The 16,173-nt window shown below is 57.5% G+C and overlaps 1 protein-coding gene across 2 annotated transcripts in view; it reads right to left on the reverse strand.

Annotated features, from left to right (window-relative positions):
- SETX (senataxin) overlaps positions 1–16,173 on the reverse strand; it is a 70,078-nt gene that overhangs the window by 28,307 nt on the left and 25,598 nt on the right. For both annotated transcript variants that reach the window (XM_078620000.1, XM_078619999.1), the window contains exons 9-13: positions 10,946–15,076; positions 4,875–5,036; positions 4,181–4,286; positions 2,606–2,761; positions 1,360–1,634 (exon numbers count right to left, since the gene is read on the reverse strand). In XM_078620000.1, coding sequence (XP_078476126.1) covers positions 1,360–1,634; positions 2,606–2,761; positions 4,181–4,286; positions 4,875–5,036; positions 10,946–15,076 — 4,830 coding nt within the window. The remainder of the gene's footprint in view (positions 1–1,359; positions 1,635–2,605; positions 2,762–4,180; positions 4,287–4,874; positions 5,037–10,945; positions 15,077–16,173) is intronic.

The raw sequence follows: 16,173 nt of genomic DNA on the forward strand, positions 1-16,173 counted from the left end.
AGGATGGGTGGTGGTCACGGATTGCTGAGGAGATGGAGTCTGCCTCAGTGGTCCACGATCACAAATCCCTATTTAACCCCATCAAAAAAGTAACCTGCAGTGCCACACCTATTACCATCATTAGGGGGAAAACTGTGATCCAATCTCAGACCGCCAGGAACAGGTTTGCAGATTTGCTGAGCATTTCGTGAGGTCCTGGGGGAGGGGAAATCCCTCAGCCAGGAAAACATCGTGACACAAAGTGGGGATGACCCTGCTGAGGCTGCGGTGCCCCAAATATTGGAAGAAGTCACACCCTGTGAGTGGCTGGCTGAGGTGCCATCTGTTGAGGAAGTACTTAAGGCGATCCGGAGTCTGAGACTAGGAAAGGCACCGGGCAGAGATGATCTCCCAATCGAAATGCTCAGGGAGGGTGGCGTTTGTGCACAGACTGCCCTACATGACATCATAACAACAGTCTGGGCCACTGGACGGGTTCCGCAGGATTGGAAGGATGCCGTGGTGGTCGCCCTCTGTGGAAGCTGCCTGGTCTGTCGCTCCGCACGAAGCTTCAGGTCTTCTCGGCCACAGTCATTCCCTCCCTTCTCTACGCTTGCGAGGCGTGAACCCCCCTAATGGAACATCCTTGCCGGTTAGAAATATTTAGGCTGGCCTGCCTACGATCCATCCTGGGTTTAACCAGGCTGGATTGTGTGAGGAGCTCACAAGTCCTTGAAAGATCTGGGCAGAGTCCCATCGGTGAGCTCCTCCGGCAGGCAAGGCTGCGTTGGCTGGGTCATGTAGCCCGCATGCCCAGCCACCGCATGCCTCGGCGTCTTTTGTTCGGCCGGATCGAGGGGGCTAAACGGGTGCGGCACGAGTTAGAGAAGAGATGGAGTGATGTGGTACAGGAGAACGTGGATCTGAGTGGACCTGCCGATGACTGGTACCAGCGGTGTCAAGATCGGCCTCTGTGGAGGAGGCTCGTGAAGGACGCTGCTACTGGGCAGTTGGAGGCAGTCGCCCTCCAACAACAACAGATGGCGGAGGAGCGACGCTCACAACAACGAGCGGGTGGCTAAAGCACAGCAAGTTGGCACAGTAGGGGGCACAGGTGATGCATCAGCCAGTCATCTCAGTCATCCGAGTCAGTCGACCCGTGGCACCTGGGTCTGCCCCGTGACCTCCTGTGTTCGACACTTCACGTGGCCTCAAGGTGCACATGGCCTGGCACAAGCGTCGTGGTGATGTCACCGCCACTTAGTGGCGAATGGCGGTTGTTGTTGTTGTTGTGTTTGAGCGTGTGTGAGCGCGTGTGTGTGCGTGTGTCCGTGTGTGTGTGTTCGTGCGTGTGCGCGTGTATGCACGCGCGCCGCTCACCCCGGGCCTCGGCAAGCCTCCGGTGGCCTCTGCGAGCGGCGTCATGAAGACCGCCGGCCGGGGCGCCAGCAGCGCCGCGGCCAGCGGGCTGCGGGGCAGCGCCAGCAGCGCCCAGTAGCGGCGCTCCGCCGTCACGACCGCGCCGGCGGCCTCGCAGCGAACCTCCCGCTCCAGCAGCGCCGACAGCGGCCCCACCGTCTGCACCGACACCGAGAAGCGGACGTCGGCGGCGCCGTGGGGTCCGCGCCGAGCCGGGTCGTGCGTCACGGCGGAGCCTGCGGGGGAGGGGCGGGGGGGCGACGGTGACGGCGTTTGTGACGACTATGATGATGACGACCACAATGATGACGATGATGACGACCACGATGATGACGATCACAATGATAACGACGACGACAACGACGACGTTAACGACGACGACGAGCCGCTACGTTGAGCTGCTACGATTTGCGATAGCCGGGGGGGGGGGGGGGGGGGGTCGCTTTTGACGGGCTACACAGCTGAGCGGGCCTTACCTGGTACAATAAAAATAGTTTAGCTTCGTCTATGCGTCTCTATGTGTCTCTGTGGGTTCCGATGTGTCTCTATGGGTCTCTATGGGTCCCTATGGGTCTCTATGCATCTCTATGTATCTCTATGGGTCTCTGTGTGTCTTTATGTGTCTCCATGTGTTTCTATGTGTCTCTATGTGTCTCTATGGGTCTCTATGTGTCTCTATGGGTCTCTATGGGTCTCTATGGGTCTCTATGGGTCTATATGTGTCTCCATGTGTCTCCATGTGTCTCTATGGGTCTCTATGGGTCTCTATGCACTTATAGAGTATTTGCTTCCTGCTATGAATGTCCACGCGACCACAGGAACAGAGACACGCAGTCTCCAAATATACAGCAGCAGCAGCAGGCATCGTCATGGTCAGGGTCGAACCCATGACCTCCTGTAGACCAGGCGAGGTAGTTAACATCTAGCCACCACGATGATGAAAGACACACAAACTCCAAATATACAGCAGCAGCAGGCATCGTCAGGGTCGGGATCAAAGCTCCCGCACACCGGGCGAGGTAGTCGACATCTCCTAGCCACCGTGATGATGATGATGAGAGAGACACGCAGTCTCCAAATATACAGAGCAGCAGCAGCAGGCATCGTCAGGGTCGGGATCAAAGCCCCTGCACACCGGGCGAGGTAGTCGACGTCTCCTAGCCACCGGCGGCGCTCTCGCCGGCGCTGCCAACGGCGCTGCTCTCACCAATGCCCTGCTGGGTGATGCGGCACACGTAACCCAGGTACGGCACCTCCCCGACTCCGGCTCCGACTCCGGCTCCGGCTGTGGGCAGCCACAAGATGAGGACGTCGCCAAGCCCCAACGGAGGAGAGGCTGCAGCGGCCGCGGCCGGAAGGATCTCTGCGCAGAGAACAAAAGTGTCTCACCGAGGGTCTCACGAAGGGTCGGTGGTGGAGCGGTCAGCGCCACGCTGCTAAGAACCCGGCGACCCGAGTTCGATTCCCGCTCACGGCCAACACCGGTGATAGCGATTATCTGCACCGGTCCTGGGCCTCCTCCCCTAGGTCGGCTCAGCCTCAAATGATTCACCAGTGCGGTGTGTGGTAAACATTGCCACTGGGGAGACAAAGGCGGCCGGGCGTGGTGCTGGCCACCCACCCCCTCGTGTGCCGTGCCGGCCTTCATCGGTGCTGCTAATCGCTAACAGCACTTGCCCCGGCAGTCAGGCTATAAGGGGGATCTTTGCCTTTGTGCGAGTGAATGAGAGAGTGTGAGTGAGTGACAGTGTGTACGTGCGTGTTAACATGAGTGAGTGCGTGTTAACATGAGTGAGTGCGTGCGAGTGAGAATGAGTGACTCTGCGAGTGTCAACGTGAGTGGCTGTGTGAGTGAGTGACTGAGTGTGAGTTTGAGTGCGTGAGTGACAGAGTGAGTGACTGAGTGTGAGTTTGAGTGCATGTGACCATGAGTGAATGTGTGAGTGACAGAGTGAGTGTGTGAGCAAGCGAGAGAGAGAGAGAGTGTGCGACTGCGTGAGAGTGAGTGTCAGTGTGTGAGTGCCAGTGTGTGAGCAAGTGAGTGAGTGTGTGGGTGAGTGAGCGGGTGGGTGAGTGAGCGGGTGTGTGAGTGAGTGTGTGAGTGTGTGAGTAAGTGAGCGAGTGTGTGAGTGAGTGAGCGAGTCTGTGAGTGAGTGAGCGAGTGTGTGAGTGTGTGTGTGAGTGTGTGAGTGAGTGAGCGGGTGTGTGAGTAAGTGAGTGTCAGTGTGTGAGTGTGCGAGTGCCAGTGTGTGAGCAAGTGAGTGAGTGTGTGAGTAAGTGGGCGGGTGTGTGAACGAGTGAGTGTGTGAGTAAGTGAGCGAGTGTGCCAGTGTGTGAGTGTGTGAGCAAGTGAGTGAGTGTGTGAGCGAGTGAGTGGGCGGGTGTGTGAGTAAGTGAGTGAGTGTGTGAGTAAGTGAGCGAGTGTGCGAGTCTGTGAGTGAGCAAGTGTGTGTGTCAGCGAGTGAGTGAGTGCGTGTGAATGTGAATGGGTGCTTGATAGCGTGAGCGAGTGAGCGAGTAAGTGACTGCGTGACTGTATGAGTGAGCGAGTGTGTGAGTGACAGTGTGAGTGACAGTGTGAGCGAGTGAGTGCGTGATAGAATGAGTGAGCGAGTGTGTGAGCGAGTGTGTGAGTGTGTGAGTGAGTGTGTGACTGAGTGTGTGAGTGTGTGAGTGAGCGAGTGTGTGCATGTGTGAGTGACAGTGTGAATGAGTGAGTGAGCGAGTGAGTGCGTGTGTGAGCAAGGGAGTGACAGTGTGAGCGAGTGAGCGAGCGAGTTACGTTCAAACTCTCCGCACGACAGCCCTTGCCGGTTCGATGAGTACTTGAGCCGCATCCGAAAAGCCGGGCGATTGCGGCGCCGCTCCTCTGCCATGTCCGACGCCAGCTGAACAAAAATACAAAGATCCCCCGGGTAGCCTTCACATACCGTGAGGGGCAAGTGCTCTTAGCGAGTAGCAGCACCTATGAAGGCCGGCACTGTGGCACACGAGGGGGTGGGTGGCCAGCACCACGCCCGGCCTGCCACCCTTTGATAATAATAAAGGTTACTTTGGTTTAGATCGCGAGAATATAAATGTGTCGTTAAGCTTCCACCACCTGACACAGCCACTCACCCTCACCTAAGCCCCCCCTCTCACCTGCCCCCCCCCCTCACCTGCCCCCACCCTCACCTGCCCCCCCCTCTCACCTGCCCCCCACCCTCACCTGCCACCCCCTTCAACTGCCCCCACCCCCACCCTAACCTGCCCCCACCCTCACCTGCCCCCCCCTCACCTGCCCCCACCCTCACCTGCCCCCCACCCTCACCTGCCCCCACCCTCACCTGCCCCCACCCTCACCTGCCCCCCACCCTCACCTGCCCCCACCCTCACCTGACCCCCACCCTCACCTGACCCCCACCCCCACCTGCCCCCACCCTCACCTGCCCACCCCCTCACCTGCCCCCACCATCACCTGACCCCCACCCCCTCACCTGTTCCCACGACTCGAGCAGCAGCAGCGGCAGGAAGACCTGCACGTAGGCCTCGTGCGACGGGAAGTGCAGTGGGACGCTGAACCGCGGCTCCGAGCCGCAAAGGCCGCTGGGAGGGCCGCCCACCCCTCTCTGCAGGGCCTGCACCTCCCAGCGCAGCACCTGGGCGGGGTGCACGCGGTGGCGACCAGATGTTAACTACCTCGCCTGGTACGCGGGAGGCCGTGGGTTCGATCCCGATCCCCTGACGACGCCTGCTGTGTATTTGGAGTTTGCGTGTCTCTCTCTCTCATGATCATCACGGTGGTTGGGAGATGTTAACTACCTAGCCTGGTACGCGGGAGGCCGTGGGTTCGATCCCGATCCCCTGACGACGCCTGCTGTATGTTTAGAGTTTGCGTGTCTCTCTCATGATCATCACGCTGGTTGGGAGATGTTAACTACCTCGCCTGGTACGCGAGAGGTCATGGGTTCGATCCTGATCCCCTGACGATGCCTGCTGGATGTTTAGAGTTTGCGTGTCTCTATCTCCGTGGTTGCGTGGATTTTTCTCCGGGTTTCTCCGGTTTTTCCCTCGATGTTTAGAATCGACATCATGCGTTTAGAGTGTACGTACGCATGTGTGCTGAACTTCTGTCGCAGCGTACGTAGCCAACTGTGCTCACTAGAGGTGCTCTAAATGTGCACGTGATAAGCAACTTCGTTGGGCTATCATCTGCGATGGCCTGTGGCTGAAAAAATAACTACACAGCTCAGTGGGCCTTACCTGGTGAAATAAAAACACAAGTTCCATTTTAGTTGAGGATGCAGTTTGGGCGAGTGGGGGTCGCTCAAAGACAAAGGTCCCCTGTATAGCCTTAACAGACTGTTGGGGCAAGTGCTGTTAGCGAGTAGCAGCACCTATGAAGGCCGGCACGGCACACGAGGAGGTGGGTGGCCAGCACCACGCCCGGCTGCATTTGTCTCCCCAGCGGCGATGTTTACTACAACACAGCTACACCAGGTGCTCATTTGAGGCTGAGTCCACCTAGGGGAGGAGGCCCAGGACCGGTGCAGATAATCATCACCGGTGTTGGTGGCCGTGAGTGGGAATCGAACTCGGGTCGCGCGGTACGTAGCGCAGCGCTAACAGCTGCACCACTACCGCTCCCCACAAAATATCGTCACACAGACGACTCGCTCGCATCCTGTGGAACACGCGGAGAACCAGACAAACTCCACGAAGAAAGTCGCCCGAGTTGGGAGTTCGAACCCGGGGTCCTTTTCGCGCTCATCACACAAATGAACGACAGTACCTCGGCTGTTGATCGCGTCAAGCAGCTATAAACCACTGCCATCACGCGGCACTCCGGTCATCCTTGCAGCCGCAGCGGTGGCGGCGGCGGCTTTTGGCTCACCATCATCATCGTGCGCTGCTTTCGGACGCGCCGCTTCTGCGGCCGTCTGGAACGCTCTTCCCCTTCCGATGTTAGGAAGACGCTGGGAGCTACGCTGCACTTTTAAATAATCGTCCAGATTGACAAAGTCATTTCTTTAGAACTGCTTCTTGTTGTGTTTGTTGTGTTTAGTGTTGTTGTCCTTCCTCCCACGCACCTCCGATTAGCGCGGTTGGCTACGTACGGTGGTGCGAAAGAAGTTCAACATTCAAACACTGCCCATAGACTCAACACTGCCCATAGACTCAACACTGCCCATAGACTCAGCACTGCCCATATACTCAACACTGCCCATAGACTCAACACTGCCCATAGACTCAACACTGCCCATAGACACAACACTGTCCATAGACTCAACACTGCCCATAGACTCAACACTACCCATAGACTCAACACTGCCCATAGATTCAACACTGCCCATAGACTCAACACTGCCCATAGACTCAACACTGCCCATAGACTCAACACTGCCCATAGACTCAACACTGCCCATAGACTCAACACTGCACCATAGACTCAACACTGCCCATAGACTCAACACTGCACCATAGACTCAACACTACCCACAGACTCAACACTGCCCATAGACTCAACACTGCACCATAGATTCAACACTGCACCCAGCAATGTAGGGTAAGGTGATGGTTTACCCTACATTGCTGGGGTCACAAAAAATATCTCCAAAATCCTGATTAAACACAAGATCCAGGTCCGATTCAACACAGTACATAAAATCCGTGATCTGGTCCCGTCTGTAAAAGATGTGGTTCCAGACATACAGTACCCTGGCGTCTACAAACTAAGTTGCCTCTGTGGTAGCAGTTACATTGGAGAAACCAAACGACATGTCTCGGACCGCATCCGTGAACATAAAGCAGACTTGAAACACGGTAGGACAAACACCTCAGCCGTGGCAGATCACTGTTACAATTCAGTGGGCTCACATGACATTGACTTCTCCAAGACAGAGGTTCTCTGCAAGCCATCTGGCTACCATGAGAGATTCATTCATGAGGCAATCCACATATACAAACACAGCGACAATTTCAACCGAGAAGATGGATTCTGGCTCAGCAATCATTGGAAGGACGTAATAAACCATTTTGGATCTTAACTGATTGTGTTCACGTTTACGGTGACTTTCAGACCGCAGTCCACTCACTGGCATTGACTATATATCATGTATTCTCCCGCAGGGAATGGATTCTTTGCTCCGCTGCAAGTCTCCTACCACCACTCTCCCATTGGCATATTTCGTTGCTTCCTCTTAGTATCTTTCACGCGACGGTCAATGGTATAGTGTATAGCAGATTGTATAATAATAAATATCTTCTTAGGTTTTTTCGGTAAAGTCACGTAGAAAGTAAAATAAAATAAAAACAAAAATCACGACGTTTCGGAGGCAACACAAGTCTCCGTCATCAGGTGGGACCGTCACAGCCAGATTAGCTGTATCAAGTGAGGCAATGATTCAAGATGTAATCCCTTAAAAGCGAGTTGAGGGGGGAGGGAGAGGGAGGGGGGAGCTCATCAGACTATGGTAGCCAATGAAAGGAACGTATCGGGAGGGAGGGGGGGCGAGGCCAAAAGGGTGGGCGATGGACGTGGAAGCGCTTGTGCGCAAGCGGCCAATTACTGCACACGCCAACACAATGGAGCGATTGTGCGCAAGCGGCCAGCCACTGCACCCGCCAACACAATGGGCAGAGAGGAGGAGGGGAGGTCTAATACACATGATAGACAAAAGAACGAAAATGATGATGGGTACAAACTTAGGGGGAGCTCATCAGACTATGGTAGCCAATGAATGGAACGTATCGGGAGGGAGGGGGGGGCGGGGGGGGGGCGAGGCCAAAAGGGTGGGCGACGGACGTGGAAGCGCTTGTGCGCAAGCGGCCAATTACTGCACACGCCAACACAATGGAGAGAGAGGGGGAGGGGGGGTCTGATACACATGATAGACAAAAGAACGAAAATGCCCATGTTTATACCAATGCTGGCTGAACAATGAAGAGAGTACTGTTAAAATAACTGGGGATGTTAACACTCGGTAAAGTACAGTAAAATAGTGCCTGTCAGATAAGATGGTCCAAAAAATTTGTGATTAAGTCTTTTTTGCGTGGTTGATAACATCTTTCCAATGATTACTAAGTTTGTACCCATCATCACGGTTGAAATTATGTCTGTGTTTGTATATTTGTATGGCTTCGTGTACAAACCTTTGATGGTAGCCGGGAGGTTTGCAGAGAACCTTGGTCTCGGAAACCAAGGTTCTCTGCAAACCTCCCGGCTACCATCAAAGGTTTGTACACGAAGCCATACAAATATACAAACACAGACATAATTTCAACCGTGATGATGGGTACAAACTTAGTAATCATTGGAAAGATGTTATCAACCACGCAAAAAAGACTTAATCACAAATTTTTTGGACCATCTTATCTGACAGGCACTATTTTACTGTACTTTACCGAGTGTTAACATCCCCAGTTATTTTAACAGTACTCTCTTCATTGTTCAGCCAGCATTGGTATAAACATGGGCATTTTCGTTCTTTTGTCTATCATGTGTATCAGACCCCCCCTCCCCCTCTCTCTCCATTGTGTTGGCGTGTGCAGTAATTGGCCGCTTGCGCACAAGCGCTTCCACGTCCGTCGCCCACCCTTTTGGCCTCGCCCCCCCCCCGCCCCCCCCCTCCCTCCCGATACGTTCCATTCATTGGCTACCATAGTCTGATGAGCTCCCCCTAAGTTTGTACCCATCATCATTTTCGTTCTTTTGTCTATCATGTGTATTAGACCTCCCCTCCTCCTCTCTGCCCATTGTGTTGGCGGGTGCAGTGGCTGGCCGCTTGCGCACAATCGCTCCATTGTGTTGGCGTGTGCAGTAATTGGCCGCTTGCGCACAAGCGCTTCCACGTCCATCGCCCACCCTTTTGGCCTCGCCCCCCCTCCCTCCCGATACGTTCCTTTCATTGGCTACCATAGTCTGATGAGCTCCCCCCTCCCTCTCCCTCCCCCCTCAACTCGCTTTTAAGGGATTACATCTTGAATCATTGCCTCACTTGATACAGCTAATCTGGCTGTGACGGTCCCACCTGATGACGGAGACTTGTGTTGCCTCCGAAACGTCGTGATTTTTGTTTTTATTTTATTTTACTTTCTACGTGACTTTACCGAAAAAACCTAAGAAGATGATTCCTTGCAGTCACGAAAGCTTCAAATCTAGAATTAATAATAAATAGTATAAAATTGTAATGTTTAATACAATGTATAAGGTAATATATAGTATCGTAATTGTATAGTGAATATACAGCAGTGTGGTATACAGTAGGGTGGGTAGAATAATACATAGTGTAATATTACAATGTATAGTCTAATACAGTATGTAATTTAATGTTGGGTTTGTCTATGGCAGTATATAGTACGGGGTAGACCCATGTGATGTAAGAGAAAAACGTTTAGGTGGAAGCATATTATATTTTTCGTGACGTAGAATTGTAATGTATTACTGTTAGTAGCTCAGCTTATTGGAGAGTATATTTAGTATACTGATGATACTATGTAGTTTATACTTAAGTTTTTTACGTGGTGATTTAGTTACTGCAGCTACATACTATTATCATTCCTTCCCTTTATTAATGCTACCCCTATCCTCTCCCTTTGATGCTGCTAATCCTGCATAATGCACGGGCATAATATGACTTTGAAACCCCCCGCCCACCTCCTACGCATTTCACAAGCAGTGACTAATCCCATATCTGCATTTCCCATAAATATGCTAAATTCCTCTTGATATGCAAGTTCTTTTGTCAAGGCGCTCTTCCCCCTCGAACCCAGCTTAAATATACGCTCCAAGCCTGGGGTGTTTCATTCAGATGCTGTCTTCCCGACAGACCTGTTCTTCACCTGAGGACGGCTGCTTGCGTTGTGGCCGAAAAGTCGTGAGAATTATTTTATTATGTTTTATTATAATTATTTTATTATTTCCCTTCTACGTGACTTTACCGAAAGAACCAAGAAGATGACTGCCCACAGACTCAACACTGCCCACAGACTCAACACTGCCCATAGACTCAACACTACCCATAGACTCAACACTCCCCATAGACTCAACACTGCCCACAGACTCAACACTGCCCACAGACTCAACACTGCCCACAGACTCAACACTACCCACAGACTCAACACTGCCCACAGACTCAACACTGCACCTCCGATTAGCATGGTTGGCTACGTACGGTGCGAAAGAAGTTCCCCACACACGAGGACAATTTGATTGTTTGCGTCCCACTGCGGTGCAGCAGGGCCGCTCCTGTGGGCCGCCAACTCCTCTCTGGGTGCGCCCATCCCTGCTAGAGACCCCACCCAGTCATGTCGGGGGGCGCCGCGCTGGCTAGGAGATGTTAACTACCTCGCCTGGTCTACAGGAGGTCGTGGGTTTGATCCCGACCCTTCAGCATCCATATTTATATAAATATATAAAACATTCTTTTTCCAATAACCATGAAGTTTGGGGTGCGTTTCACTTTGCAGAGCACACGAGTGACCACCAAGTCACACTGCCGCCCATATTCAAGTGTCGGTCAGGATGGCGTGAGAGGGGAGAGAGGAGAGGGGAGTAGGGAGCCATAACCTGGTTGATAAAGAACAGCGGTTCTGTGATGGCGCCGAAGTCGACTCCCCCGTGGGGGTCACGGCCCCGGGCGACGCTCCGCTCCAGGGCTCGCGTCTCCACCACCGCGGCGCTCCTCACCGCCGGTGCCGCGCCACCCACCTCCATCCCCGCCGCCGCCGCCTCCGACAAAACGCCGGCCGCCGACAAAGCGCCGGCCGGGCAAAACCTCCCCCAGCTGTCGTCTATCAGCGACAGGATGCCTCCCAGCGGCGACAATCCGCCGCCCGGCGCCGCCGACGGAGGCCTCTGCGCCGGCACGGCGCCGACTCTGGCCCCGGTGGGCGCCGGCGGCTGCGCGACCGCCGCCTTGGCGATGTCGCCGGTGAGCAGGGCGTTGCGCGACGGGCCCGGCCTGGCGAACGCCCTGGCCGTCGCCTGGGCGCGCGGTCCGGCGCCGGTGTTGCTGGGCGGCGCCGTCCCGAGCCGGCGCTCGTCGGCGCCACCGGCGCCTTCAAGCGCTTCGTCCACCTCCATGGGGACGACGTCGTCGCCGTCGGGGTCGTCTTCGTCGACGTCCATGTCGACGGGGTCGCGCTGGGTGAGGTTCAGGAGGTCGCCGTCGTTCCGCTCCCCGTCATCGCCCCACCACCGCCACCCCGGCTCGGCCCCGCCGCGCTCTACGAGCTCGGAGGAGCTGGTGGCGTCGGTTGCGGAGGCGGCGGAGGCGGAGCCACTCGCGTTATCTTTGGCGGCCGTCGCGGCCGCTACCGCCGCCGCGAATGTTCCCGGCTTGAAGTGAACGCCGGGTGGCAAGTCGCCGAGGACGGCCGGCAGGCCGCTCCGCCGCTCCGCCGTCGCCTCCTCACCCGCCTCGTCGTCCGAGAAGCGGAACTCGTCGCGGTCGCTCATGTAGTGCTCCTCCTGGCTCTGCTGCGGGATGGGCGGTGACTGCGACAGCCGGAAGAAGTTCTCGTCCTCCAACTCATCGCCGCCTCCGGCGCCGCCGTCGTTCCGCCAGGCGGCGGCGGAAAGCGGCGGCGCCGGTTGCACGCCGCCCGCCGCGCGGTCCTCCTCCTCCTCGCGGTGCACCCTCGCCGCTCTCTCGGCGCCGGCGCCGCCACCGGCACGTCCCCTCCCGTGCGTGCTCCCACCGCCGCCGCACAGCTGCTGGGCGCGCCGGCGCGTCTCCTGGCAGGCGAGCATGTACGTGTTGCCACGCAGCTTCGCCAGCGGCTTGGGCGAGATCAGCTTGGCCTTCCTGGGCGCCTTGGCCACTCCGCTGCAGCGCAAGCGCTGCACGCGCGCCAGGCTGGTCTGGGAGAGGTCAGGGGCAGTGCGCGCCGTCATTTTGAACCCCGGCCGGCGAGCCGCCGCGGGCGGGAGCGTCGGCGTGGCCGACGAGCCGCGGCCAGCTCCATCGACCCTCCGGCCCGGGGAGCCGCCGGCCGCCTTCCCCCTCCCGTCCTCCTTGCTACTCGGCCGAGGAGCCAGCGCCACCGTCGGCTTCATGGCCGGCGCCACCGGCACCACCGTCGGTTTCGCCACCGGCACCACCGACGCCGCCGGCACCACCGTTGGTTTCTCCGCCGGCACCGCCGGCGGTTTCGCTGCCGGCACTGCCGGCGGTTTCACTGCCGGCGTCGCCGGCGGTTTCTCCGCCGGCGGTTTCGCTGCCGGCGTCTTCGCTGCCGGCGTCGCCGACGGTTTCTCCGCTGCCGGCGTCGCCGACGGTTTCTCCGCCGGCGTCGCCGACGGTTTCTCCGCCGGCGTCGCCGACGGTTTCTCCGCCGGCGTCGCCGACGGTTTCTCCGCCGGCATCGCCGGCGGTTTCGCTGCCGGCGTCTTCGCTGCCGGCGTCTTCGCTGCCAGCGTTGCCGGCGGTTTTGCTGCCGGCATCTTTGCTGCCGGCGTTGCCGCCGGCATCTTCGCTGCCGGCGTTGCCGGCGGTTTCTCCGCCAGCAATGCCGGCGTCTTCGCTGCCGGCTCCACCGTCGACTTCTCCGCCGTCGGCTTCTCCGCCGGCACCACCGTCGGCGTCACCGTCCTGTCCTTGGCAGCGCCGGACGCCGGACGCCGCTCGTCGAAGTACTTGGAGATCTTGGCGGTGGGCCCTTCGTGGCGAGACGCGCCGGTATTGGCCGTGCCGGCGCCGCCATCGGCCGCCCTCTTCCTATCCGGCAACCTGGCGGCACCGCTCGGTCGATGGGAGACGACGCCAGAGGTGGCCGGCGCTTCTCGCTTGGGGACTTTGGCGGTGACGGCGGCGCCGGGGGACCGCACGTGGCTCCCAAGAGTCGGAGCGGCGGTCTGGAACGGGGCGCCGTCGCTCGGCGCAGCGACCGGGCTGACACCCCTCACCTCCTTCTTGACCTTTGCCTCCTCCTTCTTGACCTTTACCGCCTCTTCCTTGATCCCTTCCACCTCCTCCACATCCACCACCTCCTCGCTGTCGCCCCTCTTCCCCTCCCCCTTCTCCTCCCGCTTGGCCACGAGGCTCTGGGAGTGCCTCAACTCGTCCAGCTCAAAGTCGTAGAGCTGCGTGTTCAGATCGTCGTCGTCGTTGTCGTCCAGGTACTGCGAGAAGTCCAAGCCGTCGTCCAGCTCGTTGTCCGGGTCCAAGGAGCGCCGGTCCAACGGCTCCAGCGGCTCCAGCGGCTCGCTCTTCACCGCCGGTGCCATTCCTCTGCCGTCGCGCTGGTGGCCGAGCGGCGGCGTACGACCGCCCTCGCCGGGCCGGCACCCGCCTCGTTGCTCCTCCGCGGCCGCCGACGTCACCTTCTCGTCGGCTCGTTTGCCGTCTCGCCGGCTGCCGAGCGCCTCCGTGAAGGTGTCCTCGCCCGTCGAGTCGGTGTCGGTGATGAGGATGATGTCGTCGCACTCTCTCTCCGCGCTGGCGCCTCCGCGGGGAAGGAACTTGTTCTGGATGAGGGGGACGTCGTCGTCGTCGTCGCTGTTGCCGTCGTCGTCATTGCCACCCTCCGAGCTGATCATCTCGATGTCGTAGCTGTCGCCGCCGTCCCAGGATGCGCCCGGCGGCGCCAGCGGCGCCGGTGGCGCCGGTGGCGCCGGTGGCGCGCGCTCCACGGCTCTCCGCTTGCCGGCGGCCGGCACGGAGGCGCCGGCGCCGCCCGTCCGTCGTGTCCCCGCCTCCTCCCCCTCTTCGTCGGCCCCTTCGCGCCATGCGCCGGTGCGGCCCGGGACTTGGGGCGGCCCCAAACCGCCGGCGCCGAGCGCATCGGCTCCCGCCGCCCCGTCCGTTTCGTCGGTCGACTTCCCCGGGAACCACGGCTTCAGGTTGGGCAGCTTCCTCTCCTGCTGCTGCTGCTGGCGCCGCTGCAGCTTGGCGGAGCTCGGGCGCGGCGCGAGCAGCATCTCGGTGCGCTGGGCCAGGTGAACTCGCAGCTTCGCCACGACGTCGGTGAGGCAGCCGAGCAGGCGGTTGCGACGCTCCAGGCACAGGGGCCACGCTCCGGCGCTGGTTCCGGCGCCGGCGCCGGAACCGCCGGCGACGCGCATGCACATGTTGATGTCGTCCAGGAATGGCTGGCAGGCGGCGCGCAGTCCCAGGCGACAGCCGTCGCGCAGCAGCGTGCGCACCAGCTGGAGGCAGGCCCGGCGAGCCGCGTCGGCGCTTGCCGACGCCGACGCCGGCGCCGCCGGGGATGCCGCCGCCACCGCCTTCGCCGCGGCGGAGACGAAGGCGCGGAGCCAGCGGCCCGAACTGCACCACACCAGGTGCATGTAGCCGCGCTTGTAGTGCAGCTGCACGACGGCCGCGAGCGTCAGCAGGAAGAGGGCGGCCAAGGGGTCGTCGTCGGGGTCGTCGGGGTCGTCGTGGAGACGACGCCACGGCGACGGGGCGGGCGGCATCGTCGCCGTGGAAGACGCCGGCGTCGCCTTCTCCAGCAGGTAGTGCATCACCTCGCTCACGTAGCCCATGCCGAACTCGTTGAGGTCCATGACGGAGCGGGCGAACGGCAGCAGCCACAGGAACGTGGAGTGGTGGCGGCGCAGCAAGCGGCCCTCCTCGGTGGCCAGCACGTGCCGCAGCGAGGCCATGTCCGACAGCACCGAGTCGTCGCCGGGAGGAGCAGCGACGGGGGAGGAACGTGCCGACGGTGGCGCCGCCGGCGTGAAGGGGTTCAGGCGCTGCGGGTCAAGAGGTGAAACGCTCACGGGCAAGCGCGCACAGGAGGAGAGCAACAGTGGGCTTGACTTACTAGAATATAAAGATAGTTTAGTTGAGATTTATTCATAGTGACTTCCTTACCTATGCAGGAGAATGCAATTGGTTTCCACGAATCCGGCCATTCAACGAGTAAAGGAGATACACGTTAAGGGCTTAATTCGTCCCAATAGAATCGAAAAGTAACCCTACACTACAGTACACACTACACTACTTCACACTACACTAATATACGCCACTACACACTACACTATATTATACACTACTACTATACACTACACTACACACTGCTGGCATTAACGAATTGAATGAATGGGGTTAGACCCCGCTGAGCTGCTGTGTAGTTTTTTACACACTTTTATTGAACTCACTCGGTCCGTTTATTGTTGTTGTCGTATCCTCAAATCTTGTAACTCCATTTTAGCCTACTTCCCAATGGGGTATCGACTGAAAACTTGGTATACTTATGTCATACTGATGACAATACGATATTCTATCATTAAAATTAAATCGAAAAAGTATTTTGAAACATTCTTTTTTATATGTTATGTTTCGGCTTAGGTCTAATTGTCCACGCTCAACTGACGTTGGCTGTAAATCAGCACGGTCCCTTACGTTATGGCAAGCTTATGAGTACGGGACATTTCATTAAAGCGTCTTCTTAGGTTTTTTCGGTAAAGTCACGTAGAAAGTAAAATAAAATTACTTTCTACGTGACTTTACCGAAAAAACCTAAGAAGATGATTCCTTGCAGTCACGAAAGCTTCAAATCTAGAATTCATTAAAGCGTGTTTAAAAAAAAACTTTTTAAAATATTACTTATTTCAGAAGCTGTCGCAAATGATGGCAGCTCAACCAAATGACTTATCATCACCATCATCATCATCACGTGGACGTTCATATGAGCAGACACATACTCATTGCACACAAAGTGAACCCCAATATCTCGCTGATCTCGTCAAAGAGCGTAAACCGTGATCACGTTAACTCGCAGCAGCGGCTTCGGGCTGACCCCCGAACAAAGACGGTGGCGACCGCATCGCGCGCTTGCGAATGCACC

This window comes from Lampetra planeri, chromosome 68 (assembly GCF_965212315.1).
Source record: "Lampetra planeri chromosome 68, kcLamPlan1.2.h2, whole genome shotgun sequence".
Classification (NCBI taxonomy): domain Eukaryota; kingdom Metazoa; phylum Chordata; class Hyperoartia; order Petromyzontiformes; family Petromyzontidae; genus Lampetra; species Lampetra planeri.